The 15,982-nt window shown below is 35.1% G+C and overlaps 1 protein-coding gene across 1 annotated transcript in view; it reads left to right on the forward strand.

Annotated features, from left to right (window-relative positions):
• LOC123704749 (catenin alpha) overlaps positions 1 to 13,585 on the forward strand; it is a 51,946-nt gene extending 38,361 nt beyond the window's left edge. Inside the window, exons 16-23 of the mRNA XM_045653220.1 lie at positions 4,386 to 4,537; positions 7,097 to 7,169; positions 7,929 to 7,996; positions 8,605 to 8,786; positions 9,692 to 9,797; positions 10,364 to 10,498; positions 11,127 to 11,243; positions 13,193 to 13,585. Of these exons, the coding sequence (XP_045509176.1) occupies positions 4,386 to 4,537; positions 7,097 to 7,169; positions 7,929 to 7,996; positions 8,605 to 8,786; positions 9,692 to 9,797; positions 10,364 to 10,498; positions 11,127 to 11,243; positions 13,193 to 13,357 (998 nt within the window). The 3' untranslated portion in view covers positions 13,358 to 13,585. The remainder of the gene's footprint in view (positions 1 to 4,385; positions 4,538 to 7,096; positions 7,170 to 7,928; positions 7,997 to 8,604; positions 8,787 to 9,691; positions 9,798 to 10,363; positions 10,499 to 11,126; positions 11,244 to 13,192) is intronic.
• The last annotated feature ends 2,397 nt before the right edge of the window (positions 13,586 to 15,982 follow it).

Raw genomic sequence — 15,982 nt, forward strand, 5'->3', positions numbered from 1 at the left:
TGAACGCGCTAATCTCGGGATCTACTGGTCTGATTTGAAAAATTCTTTCGGTGTTAGATAGCCCATTTATCGAGGAAGGCTATATGCTATATACCATCACGCTACGACCAACAGGAGTGGTGCCACGGGGGTGAAACCGCGCGGAGCTGCTAGTCTATAATAAACTAGCTTACCGCCCGCGGCTTCGCCCGCTTTCTCTAAAACGATTTGAGATTTAAACTATCCTATCTCTCAAGTTGGATCGAACTGCACATGGTGTGCGAATTTTATTATAATCGGTTAAGTGGTTTAGGAGTCCATTGAGGACAAACATTGTGACACGAGATTTATATATATTAAGATTGATGGTCCAGATGACGCTATATTTAATGACAAACGTCGCATACCGTTATGTGACGCGTCACATGATCGCCTTGACACAGGCTTTTAGTAATATTATGTCAATTTTTTATTAATTTATGACAAAAAGCATATAATATATGTATGCTAGCTTTCCGCCCGCGGCTTCGCCCGCGTTTTCAAAGAAAAACCCGTATCGTTCTCGTTCCCGTGGGATTACCGGGATAAAACTATCGTATGTGTTAATCCAAGTTACACTCTATATGTGTGATAAATTTCATTGTAATCGGTTCAGTAGTATGAAGTATTTGCGTGAAAGAGTAACAAACATACATAGGACAAACATACATAAAGAGTAACAAATATACAATCTATGTATGCTTTGGTATTATTACTGTAAGTACAAAGAATGATTCTGTGTCAATAAATAAATAAATAAATAGGTCCTCACAAACATTCGCATTTATAATATTACCTAGTAGGATTTTTTGTCTTTGTTTAAAATAATATTATGTATAAGCAATAAATATTGATATGTTTGTTTTTTTAGGATTAACTAAAAAAACTGTTTGACTTTTAAATATTTTTATTATGTACCTACTTTAAATATTTTTTACAACAAAAAAATCACATTTTTTGCGTGTGACGGATGTTTGTTGAAAACACAGACCACTAATAAAATATGAGGAGAATATATTAAATTGTTTGTTGTGATTCAAAAAATGTTTTTTTTTTTTATTGCGATTACATTTCGTTTTTATCTCCAGGCGAAGTCTGAACAAGTGACTTTTATATAATATTATATACTTTACCCGCGGCTTCGATCGCTTTGTCTAATTAATTATATACTAAAACATTCCTCTTGAATCACTCTATCTATTAAAAAAACCGCATCGAAATCCCTTGCGTAGTTTTAAAGACTTAAGCATACATAGGGACAGAGAAAGCGACTTTGTTTTATACTCTGTAGTGAAGTGATTTAATACTGTAAAATATTTTTAATTTAATTCAACGATGACAATTTTTAAAATACATAATGTAAAATATTTTTAATTTAATTCAACGATGACAATTTTTAAATTATTATTTTTATTCATTATTCATAATAAAGGCAGTATATTAATAAATTTTTACGACCAATTTTAAGATTCAGTGACCCGACCTCAACCTTGGTGCTGTGTGATGTCGAAATATGAATCTTCGATCACTATATTTTGATTATTTATGAGACACACAAGGTCGATTGTGTTTTTAAGTTTTTTAACCGACTTTATTGGATACTAGCTGTGCCTCGCGGTTTCACCCGCATTGTTCCGCTCCTGTTGGTCTTAGCGTGATGATAATATATAGCCTATAGCCTTCCCGGATAAATGGGCTATCTAACATAAAACAATTTTTCAAATCGGACCAGTAGTTCCCGAGATTAGCGCGTTCAAACAAACTCTTCAGCTTTTATAATATTACTGGTTGGTATTTGTGTGTTAAATTAAAAAAATATGTATACGTTCAATATACAACACGTTCCCTTATAACAAACGGACAAACAATCCACTTCTCCGTCTATTCAAATATTATAAAGCTGGTTTGTGTGTTTGTTTACTTGAACGCACAAATCTCAGGAAACACGGGTCTGATTTGAAAAATCATTGCATTGTTAGATAGTCCATTTATCGAGGAAGGCATCATCACACAGGCAAAGAGGAGCGATGCAATGCGGGTAAAGCCGCGGGGCACAGTCTAGTATATAAATAAAGTTAATTAAATGTTAAATGAACTCGAGACAACTGTATCAATAATATTTTCATGTGAACTCTATAAATAAATACGTTAAAAACACTTGTTTGAAATTGCATTTTATGATCTTTAATGTTTTGATGTGAATCATCTATAGGCGGACGATTTCCTATTCCCAAAACCTAATGAATTATATACTTAAACCTTCCTCTTGAATCACTCTATCAGATAGAGTCTATCTATTTAAAAAAACCGCATCAAGATCCGTTGCGTAGTTATAGGCCCAGATTCACAATCGTGACTTTACTTTAGAGCAAAAGAGTCTTCACAAAGTAAACTTTGTATGGCCGAAGTTTACTTTCAACATATTTAATTTCAGAGAGAATTACTTGACTTTCCTTAGAAAAGTACGGCCCCAAAGTAAAGTACAGGGTAAGACGTGTAACTGTTACTTTATACGCATAATTTATGTTATGAGAACATAATATTATTAAATTAAGTTATATTTCCATAAAAAAACATATTATATATAATAATAACATTATTATTTTATATCAAAAATGAAATGTTTAGAAAAAAAACCATTATGTAGGAAGATTATAGCAGAAATATCAAAAACTGGTAGACACCGCAAAATTCGTCAGAAAAATATTATAATAATGTTATAAGACAAACGAAACAATGCAACGATCAACACATCAACAAAAAAATGTTACTCGACATGACGTTTCGATCTATAACCCAACCATATTAAAATGTGTTTCTGTTCTAGGAAATTGGTTTAAAATGAAGGCCTACATGATTTATACGCATAGTCATGTAAAGTTTACTTTGAGACCAAAGTCATGATTATCGGCTCCTTAGCCTTTACTAAGTAAAGTATAGTTTCTGGAAAGTAAAGATGAGCTTGACACGACTAAGAAATATATTTTTGGTTGAAAGTAGATCTTTCCATCAAAGTAAAGTTAAAGTGCGATCTATGAATCTCGGCCTTAAAGATTTAAGCATACAAAGGGACACAGGGACAGAGAAAGCGACTTTGTTTTATACTATGTAGTGATATTAATTTCACTTCGGTCAGAACATGACAAAAATTAAATAGGACTAATTGTAAGGCACTAGATTTAAAAAAAAAATAAACATCCAAACCAATCAAATAACAATACTGCCTTATTGAGAACATCCTCCTTTTTTTGATGTCGGTTTACAATATAAAGTACTAACCTTTTGATAATAAACACATTTAATACACGTCACACATCTTACTTTCGCGAGAAACAAAATTGTATTACACTGAAGTTCATTATATTTGTATTATAATTAAAATGAAAACAATTGAAATTAAAATCAATAATCGCATACAAAAGTCACATCTATACAAATAAATACAATTGGTGTGTTTGTTTTTTTAATATTGTAATAACCTATTTTACTAAACACATATTGACGCATACACGGTGCAAATTTCAATATTTTTTTTTTGTAAAAGTTCTGTTTGTCTGTTACGATTGATCTCTGGAACGGCTGCACTGATTTTGGCAGAACTTTCACTGGCAGATGGCTGATGGAATAAGGAGTAAATTGCTGCTTTTTTCATTACTTTTTTTGTACAAGTTCTGTTTGACTGTAATGACTGATCTCTGGAACGGCTATACCGACTTCCTCGATAAATGAGCTATCTAACACCGAAATAATTTTTTAAATAGGATCAGTAGTTCCTGTGATTAGCGCGTTCAAACAAACTCTTCAGCTTTATAATATTAGTATAGATCGTCATCATCATCATTGGTCGTTTGCGTGAATTTCAGACGATTTTAGTAGTCGATATGGGTTCTATATTGTAACAGTGTAAAAAATTAAATAAAATTATATTTATTTGCTAAAACACGGTACATAGAGATGAAAAATTTTTAATTGTTCTTCATGTTTTAGAATTCATAAAACCGTTCATAGCTAGACCGACCATACGCACGCGTATTTCCATACATAATATGACAAGCGCGACTGACGTACGCACTGATGTTCGGTGAAGCTCTGCAACCGGCCTAAGGCATGCAAATGTTGTCTCAATTTAAATTAAATCATATTAAAATTGATTGACATTACATTAAACGTTTGGTTTCGTTTACATTTGCGAATACGGTTACATATTTGCCCAGCGTGGTGGATTATGGCCTGTACCCTCATAGGAGGCCCGTGTCCCAACTGTGGGAATGTATATGGGCCAATGATGATGATGATGATTTTTATGAGCATGTTACTTTCAGAGTAATGTGCAGTGTAAAAACATAATATCACTTTTTCTCTTCCAGTAATGTCCAAATTCGCGGTCCGTGTGGACGCCGCAGTATCTGCTCTTGGAGGAGGCGGTGGCGGTGGTCTAGATGAGAATGACTTTATAGACGCGTCTAGACTTGTGTATGACGCTGTGCGTGAGATCCGAAGGGCTGTGCTGATGAATCGGGTGAGTGTAGGGTTGGAAGGGTTGAAAGGGGTCAGGGGGATTGGGAGGCGTTTGATATTTAGGATGCTGAGCGAAGTAATGATGAAGTTGGTAGGCCTGGTTGTAGGGGACTATAGAGTGATTTTAATTAATATCCAATACGAGCTGCGCTCCGCGGTTTAACCCGCTCCTGTTGGTCTTAGCGTGATGATATATAGCCTATAGCCTTCCTCGATGAATGGGCTATCCAACACCGAAATAATTTTTCAAATCGGACCAGTAGTTCCTGAGATTAGCGCGTTCATACAAACAAACAAACTCTTCAGCTTTATAATATTAGTATAGATTAATAATTAACTCAACACTTGTTTAATGCAATCCAAATAAATAAAGAAACGTCAATGGCCTTTAGAAAAAGACATCGTTATGTCAATAAAGTTTTCATTTATTTGGCCTGAATGTTACAATAAATTTTAATGCATCTTTACTATACTAATATTATAAAGCTGAATAGTTTGTTTGTTTGAACTCGCTAATCTCGGAAACTACTGGTCCGATTTGAAAAATTATTTCGGTGTTAGATAATTCATTTATCGAGGAAGGCTATATATCATCACGCTAATACCAACAAGAGTGGAGACACGCGGGTGAAACCGCGCGGAGCAGCTTGTTATTGATAAAAACAAAAGTGTAAATTCATTTACTACAGGACCGATTTTGGAAACTATTTGGAAATTAAAAAAAAAATTGCTTTATATTTCGTAATATTTCGTTTTGTATCCCGGACGATGCTGTATCGACTAGTATAGCTTTCCGCCGGCGGCTCCGCCCGCGGTTTCAAAGAAAAACTCGCTTAGTTCCCGTTCCCGTGGAATTTCCGGGATAAAAGCTATCCTTCCATCTCGTGGATAATGTAGCTTTCGAATGGTGAAAGAATTTTTAAAATCGGTCCAGTAGTTTATGAGCCTATACATTACAATCAAACAAACAAACAAAGTTTTCCTCTTTATAATATTAGTGTAGAAGAACGATTGGTCAATACAAATGAATAATTATAGGACGAAGAAGATTTAGACCCGGAGGACGTGGAACTCGACGAACAATACACGCTAGAGACGAGGAGCAAATGTGAGCGTTGCGATAAACATTAGGGTCCTTGTCTTGCGTTCCGCTTTGTTTGCATGCGGCTGTTTATGTTGGATTTGTAGAGTTTAGAAGATATAGACGCGGTTTAGAGTAAATTTCTGATTTCAGCTCTTTATTTGCCATTATTTACGTGAAATAATGGTAAATAAGTTTTTAAGCTATTGCATAGCTTCTATCGCGGGCCTTGAGCGCGGGGACCGAATCCAGAAATTGCGTAACGAAAAACCTCACGCTCCCCACTCCGACGGGTTCGGAGGTGTGGCTTAAAGGCATAGCATGCAATAGCTTTACCGCGGCAGTCCCCGAGTGACACACGTATTTTTTATTGTATTTTTTGGTATCCAGTCTCGAAGGACCAGATTTTGATTTAATTTGCTGTTGTTATTATTTCTTAATTATGCGTTAGTTATAATTTGTAATAAATAAAAATGTGTCAGAAGTGAAACTCCTTTGGCAAGATTCACTTCCATAACTGATTTAATAACGGTTTTCGGAATTAATTTGATAATCTTATTAATGAGATATTATTTATTACTCCTAATCCAATATTAACTGCTTAATGTTCATCGTGTATGGTCATAGACCTGTCTCTTAGGTGTTATATGCCGAATGTCTCAGGGTTTCGTTTTTGCATGATATATTTTCGTTTGTTCGTTCGTTTTTGCGTCGCTGTCGATATTTATTTCATTTGTGTTGTCTTTTATGTTTTTATCATTGCATTGATCCGAATTTTTTAATGTCTCGATGAAAATATCTTGTTATTTGTTCTATTGTTATTTGATAATTAAAAGTTCGGATCGTTATTTCCATTTCATTTATATTATGTTTTATGTTGTATATTATTGTGCGGTTATTGTGATAGTTCTTAATTTAATATCGTCAGTAAGACGTATAACCTACGTGATCGTCACGTTAGGCTGCTTATAGAGAAAAATTTTGTCCGAATTCACCTTTGATTAGGGAGCAATTCTGTGTATATTTTACAAAATAGTTTATCAAAATATTAATCATGCAATTATTGTTGTGTGAAATTATAGAACAGTTACTATTGTTGTATAAGGAGAAAGTCTAACAATAACAATTGAAACTGTTGACGAATCGTAATAAATAAAATAAATAGTCACAGAAATACTTTACGAATTGAGTTATATTAACTTCGTTTAATGAATCTATACATCTATTAGCCCTTTACGAATACAAAGGAAGGTGTATACTCATAGGAGGCCCGTTTCCTAGCAGTGGCAACGTATATAGGCTGATGATCATGATAATAGTAAAAAAATAACTACAAACTTAAAAAAATCGCGTTTAAAAAAGAATTAAACACCTTTTAAATCGCGTTTAAAAAAGAATTAAACACCTTTTAAATCGCGTTTAAAAATAACTATCACAATACCCGCACAATAATAGAGCATGCTTGCACGCTGTGTACAGACGAGCGACGATCTCGACACGGACACGGAGTTCGAGCCCGTCGAGGACATGACTATGGAGACGCGGAGTCGATGTGAGTATGGGGGTCATGGGGGTCGGGAGTTGTGGGTTGGTGACCCCTGATGGCTATTGGCTAGTGTGTAGCCTCTTTTTGATAAATAAGAGCGTGTATGACACGTGTCAGAAATGAAACTTCTTCGGCAATATTCAAATAAACCAAAATCTTTCCTTTACTCCATGAAGTAACGCTATTGCTATGACGCGATTTTGAAATTTTAGTCTTAACGCGCCTAAAAAAGTTTCACTGCAAAAATATAGTTTGTGAAACTCATCATCTACCTTTTAATATGTTATTCATATCATAAAGAGGCCAAACGCATAGTCAATATGGGAACAAACTTGGGGTTCATTTATCGTTACATTATATATTTTGACTTGCTTTATTCGTTTTTTTTAATGTTTGTGTTGTTAAGCATGTTTGAAAAATAGATTTAAATAATATAGATAAATGTATATTGAATGCATGAAAATTAAATAGATTTTGCTTGTTCATAATATAATTATTTTATTCATTTAAATTTCAAATAACTATTAATAAATATATGTAATCAAGCCCTTAGATAGGAATCGGACCATGGAAGAAATTAGAAATAGAAGTAATTGACCAACCACTTTACTTCTCGATAAATTTTTGACAAATTTCACAAATTTATAGTTTTATTATTACTAAATAATTAACGATTCTTTGTCTTAAATCGATATTATCAATGGAAGTATTAATAATGTTAGCGTAAAGCAAGTGATTTTATCGTATGTTTGTCTGTTTGTACAGCGAGCGCTCACACGGGTGAGCACGGCGTGGATGAATATCCTGACATCAGCGGAATTACTAACGCTAGGGTAAGTTTATTCTTAATTTTATCTTTTCGCTATATGTAGTGTATGTGAGTGAAAGAGAGGGAAGTATTATGTCTTCTCTTTCGCACGTGCAACGGTGACATAGCTCAGTTGGCTGCAGGCGGTCGGAGTCAGAGGGCACGTGCGTCTAAGAGCCGATAATAGCGAAGGACATACACTACACTATAATATACCAATTTAATAAAAGTACACAAGTAGTTCAAAATATTGCTATAAAATAACCAATTTTTATGAAGTGGTAGGTGATCATTGGCCACATGACAGATTTTATTATCTACATTCATTTCATCACATTGGTTGTTGAACCTGCCAAATTATTGATAGTATTGGATTCCTCCATAAATAATAAATTCTTATCTGTTTCTTAATAGCTTTACCTCTCGAACATATTAATTTCTTGCTTCAAGAATTTGCACGAAACACGACATTAAATTAATAGTTACTAAAAAATCATTTGTTAACCTTATACTCAATTACCGTATCAACAATAAATTCTTACATCATCTTTAATCATACATACAATAATTTATCATATTAATACTTGTATTTCATTAATATTATCATATTTTAACAAAACATTGTCATTACAGGAAGCGATGCGCAAGATGACAGAGGAGGACAAGCGCAAGATCCTCCAGCAAGTGGAGCTGTTCCGTCGCGAGAAGATGACGTTCGACAACGAGGTGGCCAAGTGGGATGACGCGGGCAACGATATCATCATGTTGGCGAAGCACATGTGCATGATTATGCTCGAGATGACGGATTTCACCAGGTTCGTGTGGCATATAGTTGCATATATAGACGATTTTTTGTGTAGTTTGGTACAGAAAGTAGGGTGTGTGTAGGCAAATAAGTGCGGCTTCTATCCCAGAGGCTGTGGTATCTATGCAAGATTTTACCCACTAGAAATAAAAGGTCAGTGTAGAACTTAACTTTCATATATAGTCAATGTTGTACAGTTTGGCTATGTTGGTAATTGGTAGTTAGTAAGTTAGTAGGTGAGTAAGTGGGATCATGCGGGGAACGATATCGTCATGTTGGGGAAGCACATGTGCATGATTATGCTCGAGATGACGGATTTCACCAGGTTCGTGTAGCATGTAGTTTTTAGATAAAGTACGGCCAACGAGAAGCGATACCAAAATATGTAAACAAAACACATGCAAGGTCATTAGGAATTGCAGGGGTGCGTAACTTTTTGAAAGTTGGATTTATATAGTTTTAAAAAATATCCGGTAAATTGTAATAATACCAAAAAGGAAATTTTATCATAATTTGAATTATTGTATAATGTAGATGAAATAACGCGAATAATAATAATTTTCTGAATCATAAAATATAATAAGAATAATAAATTATAAAATTGCCGCCCGAATGTTGGCGAATCCGTCTTGACGTTGTTATGTTTTTGGCGGGAGTACGAGACATTACGACAAAGGCACAAGATGGAAAGAGATAGATATTAGATTGTCAACGACACAGTTGTTTTTTTAGGTGAATGACCTTTTGTATCGCTTCTCGTTGGCCTTACTTTAGTTTTCATATTTAGACGATGTTATAGTATTGTTTGTTACAGTTGTAGGTAATTTGTAAGTGAGTTAGTAATTGTTATAATTACATCTGAAGTAGTTTGAAATAAAAAGTGTTATCTATTTACAATATTTGTCTTTATAACAGGGGTCGCGGTCCGTTGAAGACAACAATGGACGTTATCAACGCAGCGAAGAAGATCTCCGAGGCCGGTACGAAGTTGGACAAATTGACGAGAGAGATCGCTGAACAGGTGTGTTTTAATATAAAACGGATTTAGAAATTTAAGGTTTTAACGGATTTTAAACGTGATTTATTCATTATATTTAACGCAAGTTAAAATCTTTAATTCCCAATTGCGAAATTCCAATCCAATACTCGCGTTATTTTTGACAATTTATCACCTTATCATCATTTAAATTAAGACGAATTGTTTAATTTTGATTGACGTAATTTTTACGATTTCTGTTCATTTTCATTCTGTATCGTTCAGAAATTTCTGATTTTTATCACATTTCTTAATTTTTATTTGCTTATTTTTATTTTTGTCCTTCTTTTAATGTTATTCTATATCATTCAGTCGCGTTATTAAAATTATATCTAGTCAATAGACAAATTATTCTGAATCTATATGTTTGTCTGTCTGTTCATCAGTGCCCAGAAATGTTAACCTAACAATTTACGTATAACATTATAATAAACATATTTCGTTTGTCTGTCTGTCCAGTGCCCAGAATTGTTATCCAATCAACTTACGCGTTAGCATTACTATCTCGACAACTTACTATTAATCTATATGTTTGTCTGTCTGTCCGTCAGTGCCCGGAATCGTCGACGAAACAAGATCTCCTTGCGTACCTCCAACGCATAGCGCTGTACTGCCATCAGATACAGATCACGAGCAAAGTGAAGGCGGACGTGCAGAATATATCCGGCGAGCTTATTGTTAGCGGGGTGAGTTATTTTTGTGTATACTAGCTGTGCTCCGCGGTTTTACCCGCGTGGCTCCACTCCTGTTGGTTGTAGCGTGATGATATATAGTCTATAGCCTTCTTCGATAATTGGGCTATGTAACACTGAAATATTTTTTCAAATCGGACCAGTAGTTGCCGAGATTAGCGCGTTCAAACAAACAAACAAACTCTTCAGCTTTATAATATTACTATCTTACCGCCCGCGGCTTCGCCCGCCTTCTCTAAAACGTTTTGAGGTTTAAACTATCCTATCTCTCAAGTTGGATCGAACTGCACATGGTGTGCGAATTTTATTATAATCCGTTAAGTGGTTTAGGAGTCCATTGAGGACAAAAATTGTGACACGAGATTTATATATATTATTACTAGCTTCCGCCCACGACTTTGTACGTGCATCCCCGTTTTTCCCCGTTCCCGCAAGAATTTCGGGAAATCCTTTCTTAGGGGACGCCTACGTTATGACATCTACCTGCATGCCAAATTTCAGCCCGATACGTCCAGTGGTTTGGGCTGTGCGTTGATAGATCACTATATCAGTCATTTTTAAGTTTTATATATATATAGATTAAGATAAGATTATTTCACCACTTTATTTCACTGTTTCTCAGCTTGACAGCGCCACATCACTGATACAAGCTGCGAAGAATCTGATGAACGCCGTAGTGCTAACAGTGAAGGCATCATACGTGGCCTCCACTAAATACACGAGGCAGGGCACTATAGCGGTAAGTGTGGTGTTGAATATGATTTTTATAATAAAATTTAATAAAAATTACACAAATATTGGAAATTACTATATTTCTAGTGTGGGTAAGCGTGTGGGAGCTATTGTACTGCGTGTGGGAGCATGTGGGAGCTATAACTATATATGTAACTACAATAGTAGTGCGTGGGGAAGCGTGTGGGAGCTGTTTGAGTGCGTGTGGGAGCAATATCATATATATCAAGCCATTAATGTGCATGTGCAAACCAGATATATAAACGACGCTCAACAAAATCAACAAAACAAAAAAAAAAGTTTCATCGAAATCGGTCCATCAGTTTTGTGTCATGAAGGAATATATTTGGTGCATACAGCTTAGCTTAGCCTATACAGCTAATATAATATTTATACCCCGCTTGCCGGCGATGCAGAATAACTATGTAAGTGCTAGATGAATGGGATAGCACTAAATAAATAAATAAAATAAAAAATGTGTGCGTGTACTAGAGTACACACGTAAGAAGTGAAACTTAGGGATAAGAAAAAGTTGGCGCGTAACGCAAAAATGTCACGCCTACGGCGTAACGCAAAAATGTCACGCCTACAGCGTAACGCAAAAATGTTACACTAAATTTTTGTCCAACCCCGATAAAGAAGTTTCACTTCAATAAATGTAAATTTATAGTTAGCTCATTTCAATTGTAAAAAAGTGTAACTTCTTTATCGGGGTTGGAAAAAAATTTAGTGTAACATTTTTGCGTTACGCGCCATCTTTTTCTTATCCCTACCACGCGTGATTCGACGTATTTCTGTAAAGTTGCATATAGTAAATTATTTTTTGAAAAATTATGTCATTAAGAAGTTTCACTTCTTACGTGTGTACACTTATAGTACACGCACACATTTTTTTACTTATTTTTATAGTATTCAAATGCTTTATAATTGTGAGATTTTTAATGAATAGCAATAATTCTATTACAAGGCGAGATTCGTAGGTGAAAGACGCGGGTTCGAATCCCGACTCTTGTAATAGTCTTTTTTATTTATTTATTTGTGCTTTAATAAATGTAATTTTATAGCACTTAGCTATGAAGTATTTTTTTATTTACTTTATAGAGGGTATTTTGTAGCACCATGTACATTTTTACGTTTTTTCCTTATTTTTTGAGCAGCTTGGTTTGATATTACCGCATGCTTCCTTACTATATTTTTTTTGTATTAACGTGTGTGCGTGTTAAATGTTTATTCTTTCTATCAAACTCAAACTCAACACATACAAACATTTATTTATTCAATCAGACTTCTTCGAGGAGCCCTTTTGAAACGTCATATTTTTACATATTTTTTACATTTATAGTGCCGCAAACTTATCTGACCAGCCCCCCTAGACAAGTGGCTTTCTGTTAGCGTAAAGTTTGATAGAATAGACGACTTACGTCAATCTCATACATTCGTAGTAGACTACAATATTCTTCAATAGAATAGATTATATTGAACTTTACGTTACTAAAGGCTCTGGCAAGAAGCTTATATCTAATACACTGGAGATTGCACTATGAACGTTGACATGTCACGGGAAGGTATGACCTTGAATGACGCCTGGTTGTTCCTTCATCCCTTTCACACCAACTTGCCAAGTTAGGTGTGAAAGGGACAAAAAACAACCAGGCGTCATTCAAGGTCATACCTTCCCGTGACAAGTCAACGTTCATAGTGCAATCTCCAGTGTATTAGTTATAAGCTTCTTGGGCTCTGGTGACAGTGTCACTGATGTCGATTTATTTTTATTTAAACAAAATATTCCGTATGAAAAGTCTGAGAAAATGTGACATTTCAAAATGGCGGCACGTAGTTCCAGTTTTTACCACCGGGTCAGATAAGTTTGTGGCACTGTACCACCGATATCTTACTAAATTGTTGTTTTTTTTTTACTGTAGATATCCTATTGAATATATTTTTTTTTTCCACCAGTCGCCGATAGTAGTATGGCGTATGAAGGCGCCGGAAAAGAAGCCGTTGATCCGTCCGGAGAAACCGGAAGAAGTTCGGGCCAAAGTGCGACGCGGGAGTCAGAAGAAACAGCCGAGCCCTGTGCACGCGTTGGCCGAGTTCCAGAGCCCAGCTGAAAGCGTTTAGACTAGGCGGGTGATTGAATGTCTGGGAGCGTGGGGATAAGGCGGATAATGATATTCGAGAGTGTGTAAACTAGGCAGTTGACTAAATATTCGAGAGCGTGTAGACTAGGCAGATGATTAAATATCTTGGCTAAATATCTGAGAGCGTGTAGATTAGGCAAATATCGATATTTGAGTGTAGACTAGGCAGATGACTAAATATTCGAGAGCGTTTAGACTAGGCGGATGAATGAATGTCTTGGCTTAATAGCCGAGCGTGTAGACTAGGCATATGATTAAATATCTTGTCTTAATAGCTGAGCATGTAGACTAGGCAGATGATTAAAATATCTTGGTTAAATAGCCGAGCGTTTAGGTTAAGAAGTTAGTGTAATTGTCGCAGTCACCTGGTAGAATCTGCTATTTGATTGGATAACTCAGTCAAGTTGTTGAATGTAACGTTCAATGTTTTGACTAAACGTCATTTAGCATTGCCTTCGATTGCATTCAATTCATTGCATTCAATTTAATGTCGTCATTCAATAAACACGCTAGTCATTCAATCAAATAGCAAATTCAAACAGATGACTGTGACAACAACCGCTAAGTATCGACATTATATTACTTATTTAATATATTATATTATTATCAATATTGTAATTCGTATTTATTCAAAATTGCCGAGTTTGTGGAAATATAGACGATTTTCTCAAAACAATAAAAGGAGCCAAATTTTTTCTAGATAATTTATTGTAACTTAGTTTAAGATATACAGTCGACTCTCGTTAATACAAAACTCGAGGGACTCGAAATATTACGAACTAGCTTTCCGCCCGCGGCATCGCCCGCGTTGTCAAAGAAAAACCGCATAGTTCCCGTTCCCGTGGGATTTCCGGGATAAAACCTATCCTATGTCCTTTCTCGGGTATCGAAATATCTCTATACCAGATTTCATGCAAATTGGTTCAGTAATTAAGGCGTGATTGAGTAACAGACAGACAGAGTTACTTTCGCATTTATAATATAAAGTATGGATTATCAAGAGTTTGAAATATCAAATGGTTCGAAATTTGCGAGAGAAAATAAATATAACTTCTAAACTTTAATCATTTATGCATTTACTAGCTGCTCCCCGTGGTTTCACCCCCTTTATTGGCTCCACTCCTATTGGTCGCAGCGTGATGATATATAGCCTATAGCCTTCCTCGATAAATGGGCTATCTAACACCGAAAGAATTTTTCAAATCGGACCAAGTAACTCCCGAGATTAGCGCGTTCAAACAAACAAACTCTTCAGCATTATAATATTAGTATAGATTAAATGGTATTCTACAGTAACCGAATGATACTACAGGTTTGAATTAACGAGAGTCGACTGTAGCTGTTCTGACTATGATCGTTGATTTTTATTTTTTTACAAGGTGTCCCACTATCGGTATACTAAGCGCGAAGGGACTTGTAGTTTTGCATACACTGATCACGTAAAAAATACTTAAACAACAAAATTACGCCAAAAAATTTTTGCTAATTTTTTCCTGAAAATATACCGCTTCTCTAATGTGAGCATTTTGTCTATGAAAACATAATCTTAAACGATAGCTCACGTGCTGGTGGCAAAGTTGGGCGGGTTGCTTGTTATGGGTGTACACATAGAGTTTAAAGAATTCATCTATTTGTCAAAAATGGGTCTGGAATTTTATAAGTATTGTTTACGTACTCAGCGTATGCAAAACTATAACCTCCTTGGGGCTTAGAATACCGTTTCTGGGACATATGTGCCATTGATTGAGTACAAATTATGTTATAGTAGCATTCCGCCCGCGTTTTCAAAGAAAAACCCGTATATTTCCTTTTCCCGTCGGATTTCCGGGATAAAACCTATCCTATGTGTTAATCCAAGTTACCCTCTATATGTGTGCTAAATTTCATTGTAATCGGTTCAGTAGTATTTGCGTGAAAGAGTAACAAACACACACACACATCCTCGCAAACTTTCGCATTTATAATATTAGTAGGATCTTATCAAAAATTACAATGAACGGAGTCAGAACAGCTAAATACGTATTTAATAAAATTTTCATTAGATTAGCATAGCTTGTAGTTGTAGTTCATTTTTATATCGACTTACATGACAAAAGTATTATATTGACAATTATAATTATTAAAATAATTTAAAACATTACAATAATTGTTTTATTTAAGTTTTTTGAAGTGAAACTTCTTTATCGGGGTTGGAAAAAAATTTAGTGTAACATTTTTTCGTTACGCGTGACATTTTTCCGTTACGCGCCATCTTTTTCGTATCCCTACCACGCGTGATTCGATGTATTTCTGTAAAGTTGCATATAGTAAATTATTTTTTGAAAAATAAGGTCATAATGAAGTTTCACTTCTTACGTGTGTACACTAGTACACGCACACATTTTTTTTTCTCAATGCTATCGATGTGAAATCAAAATATACTGTCTTACCACAAAAAAGTTTAAACAGGGTTTAACTTTGCGGGTTCTTTTTGTCGTATTTCACATAGACAATTAAAGTGACAGATCCCTGGTTTAAAGTTAGACTGTGTTTAAATTGTTTTGTGGTAAGACCAAGAAGCTTATATCTAATACACTGGAGATTGCACTATGAACGTTGACAAGTC

This window comes from Colias croceus, chromosome 30, assembly GCF_905220415.1.
Source record: "Colias croceus chromosome 30, ilColCroc2.1".
Taxonomy (NCBI): Eukaryota; Metazoa; Arthropoda; class Insecta; order Lepidoptera; family Pieridae; genus Colias; species Colias croceus.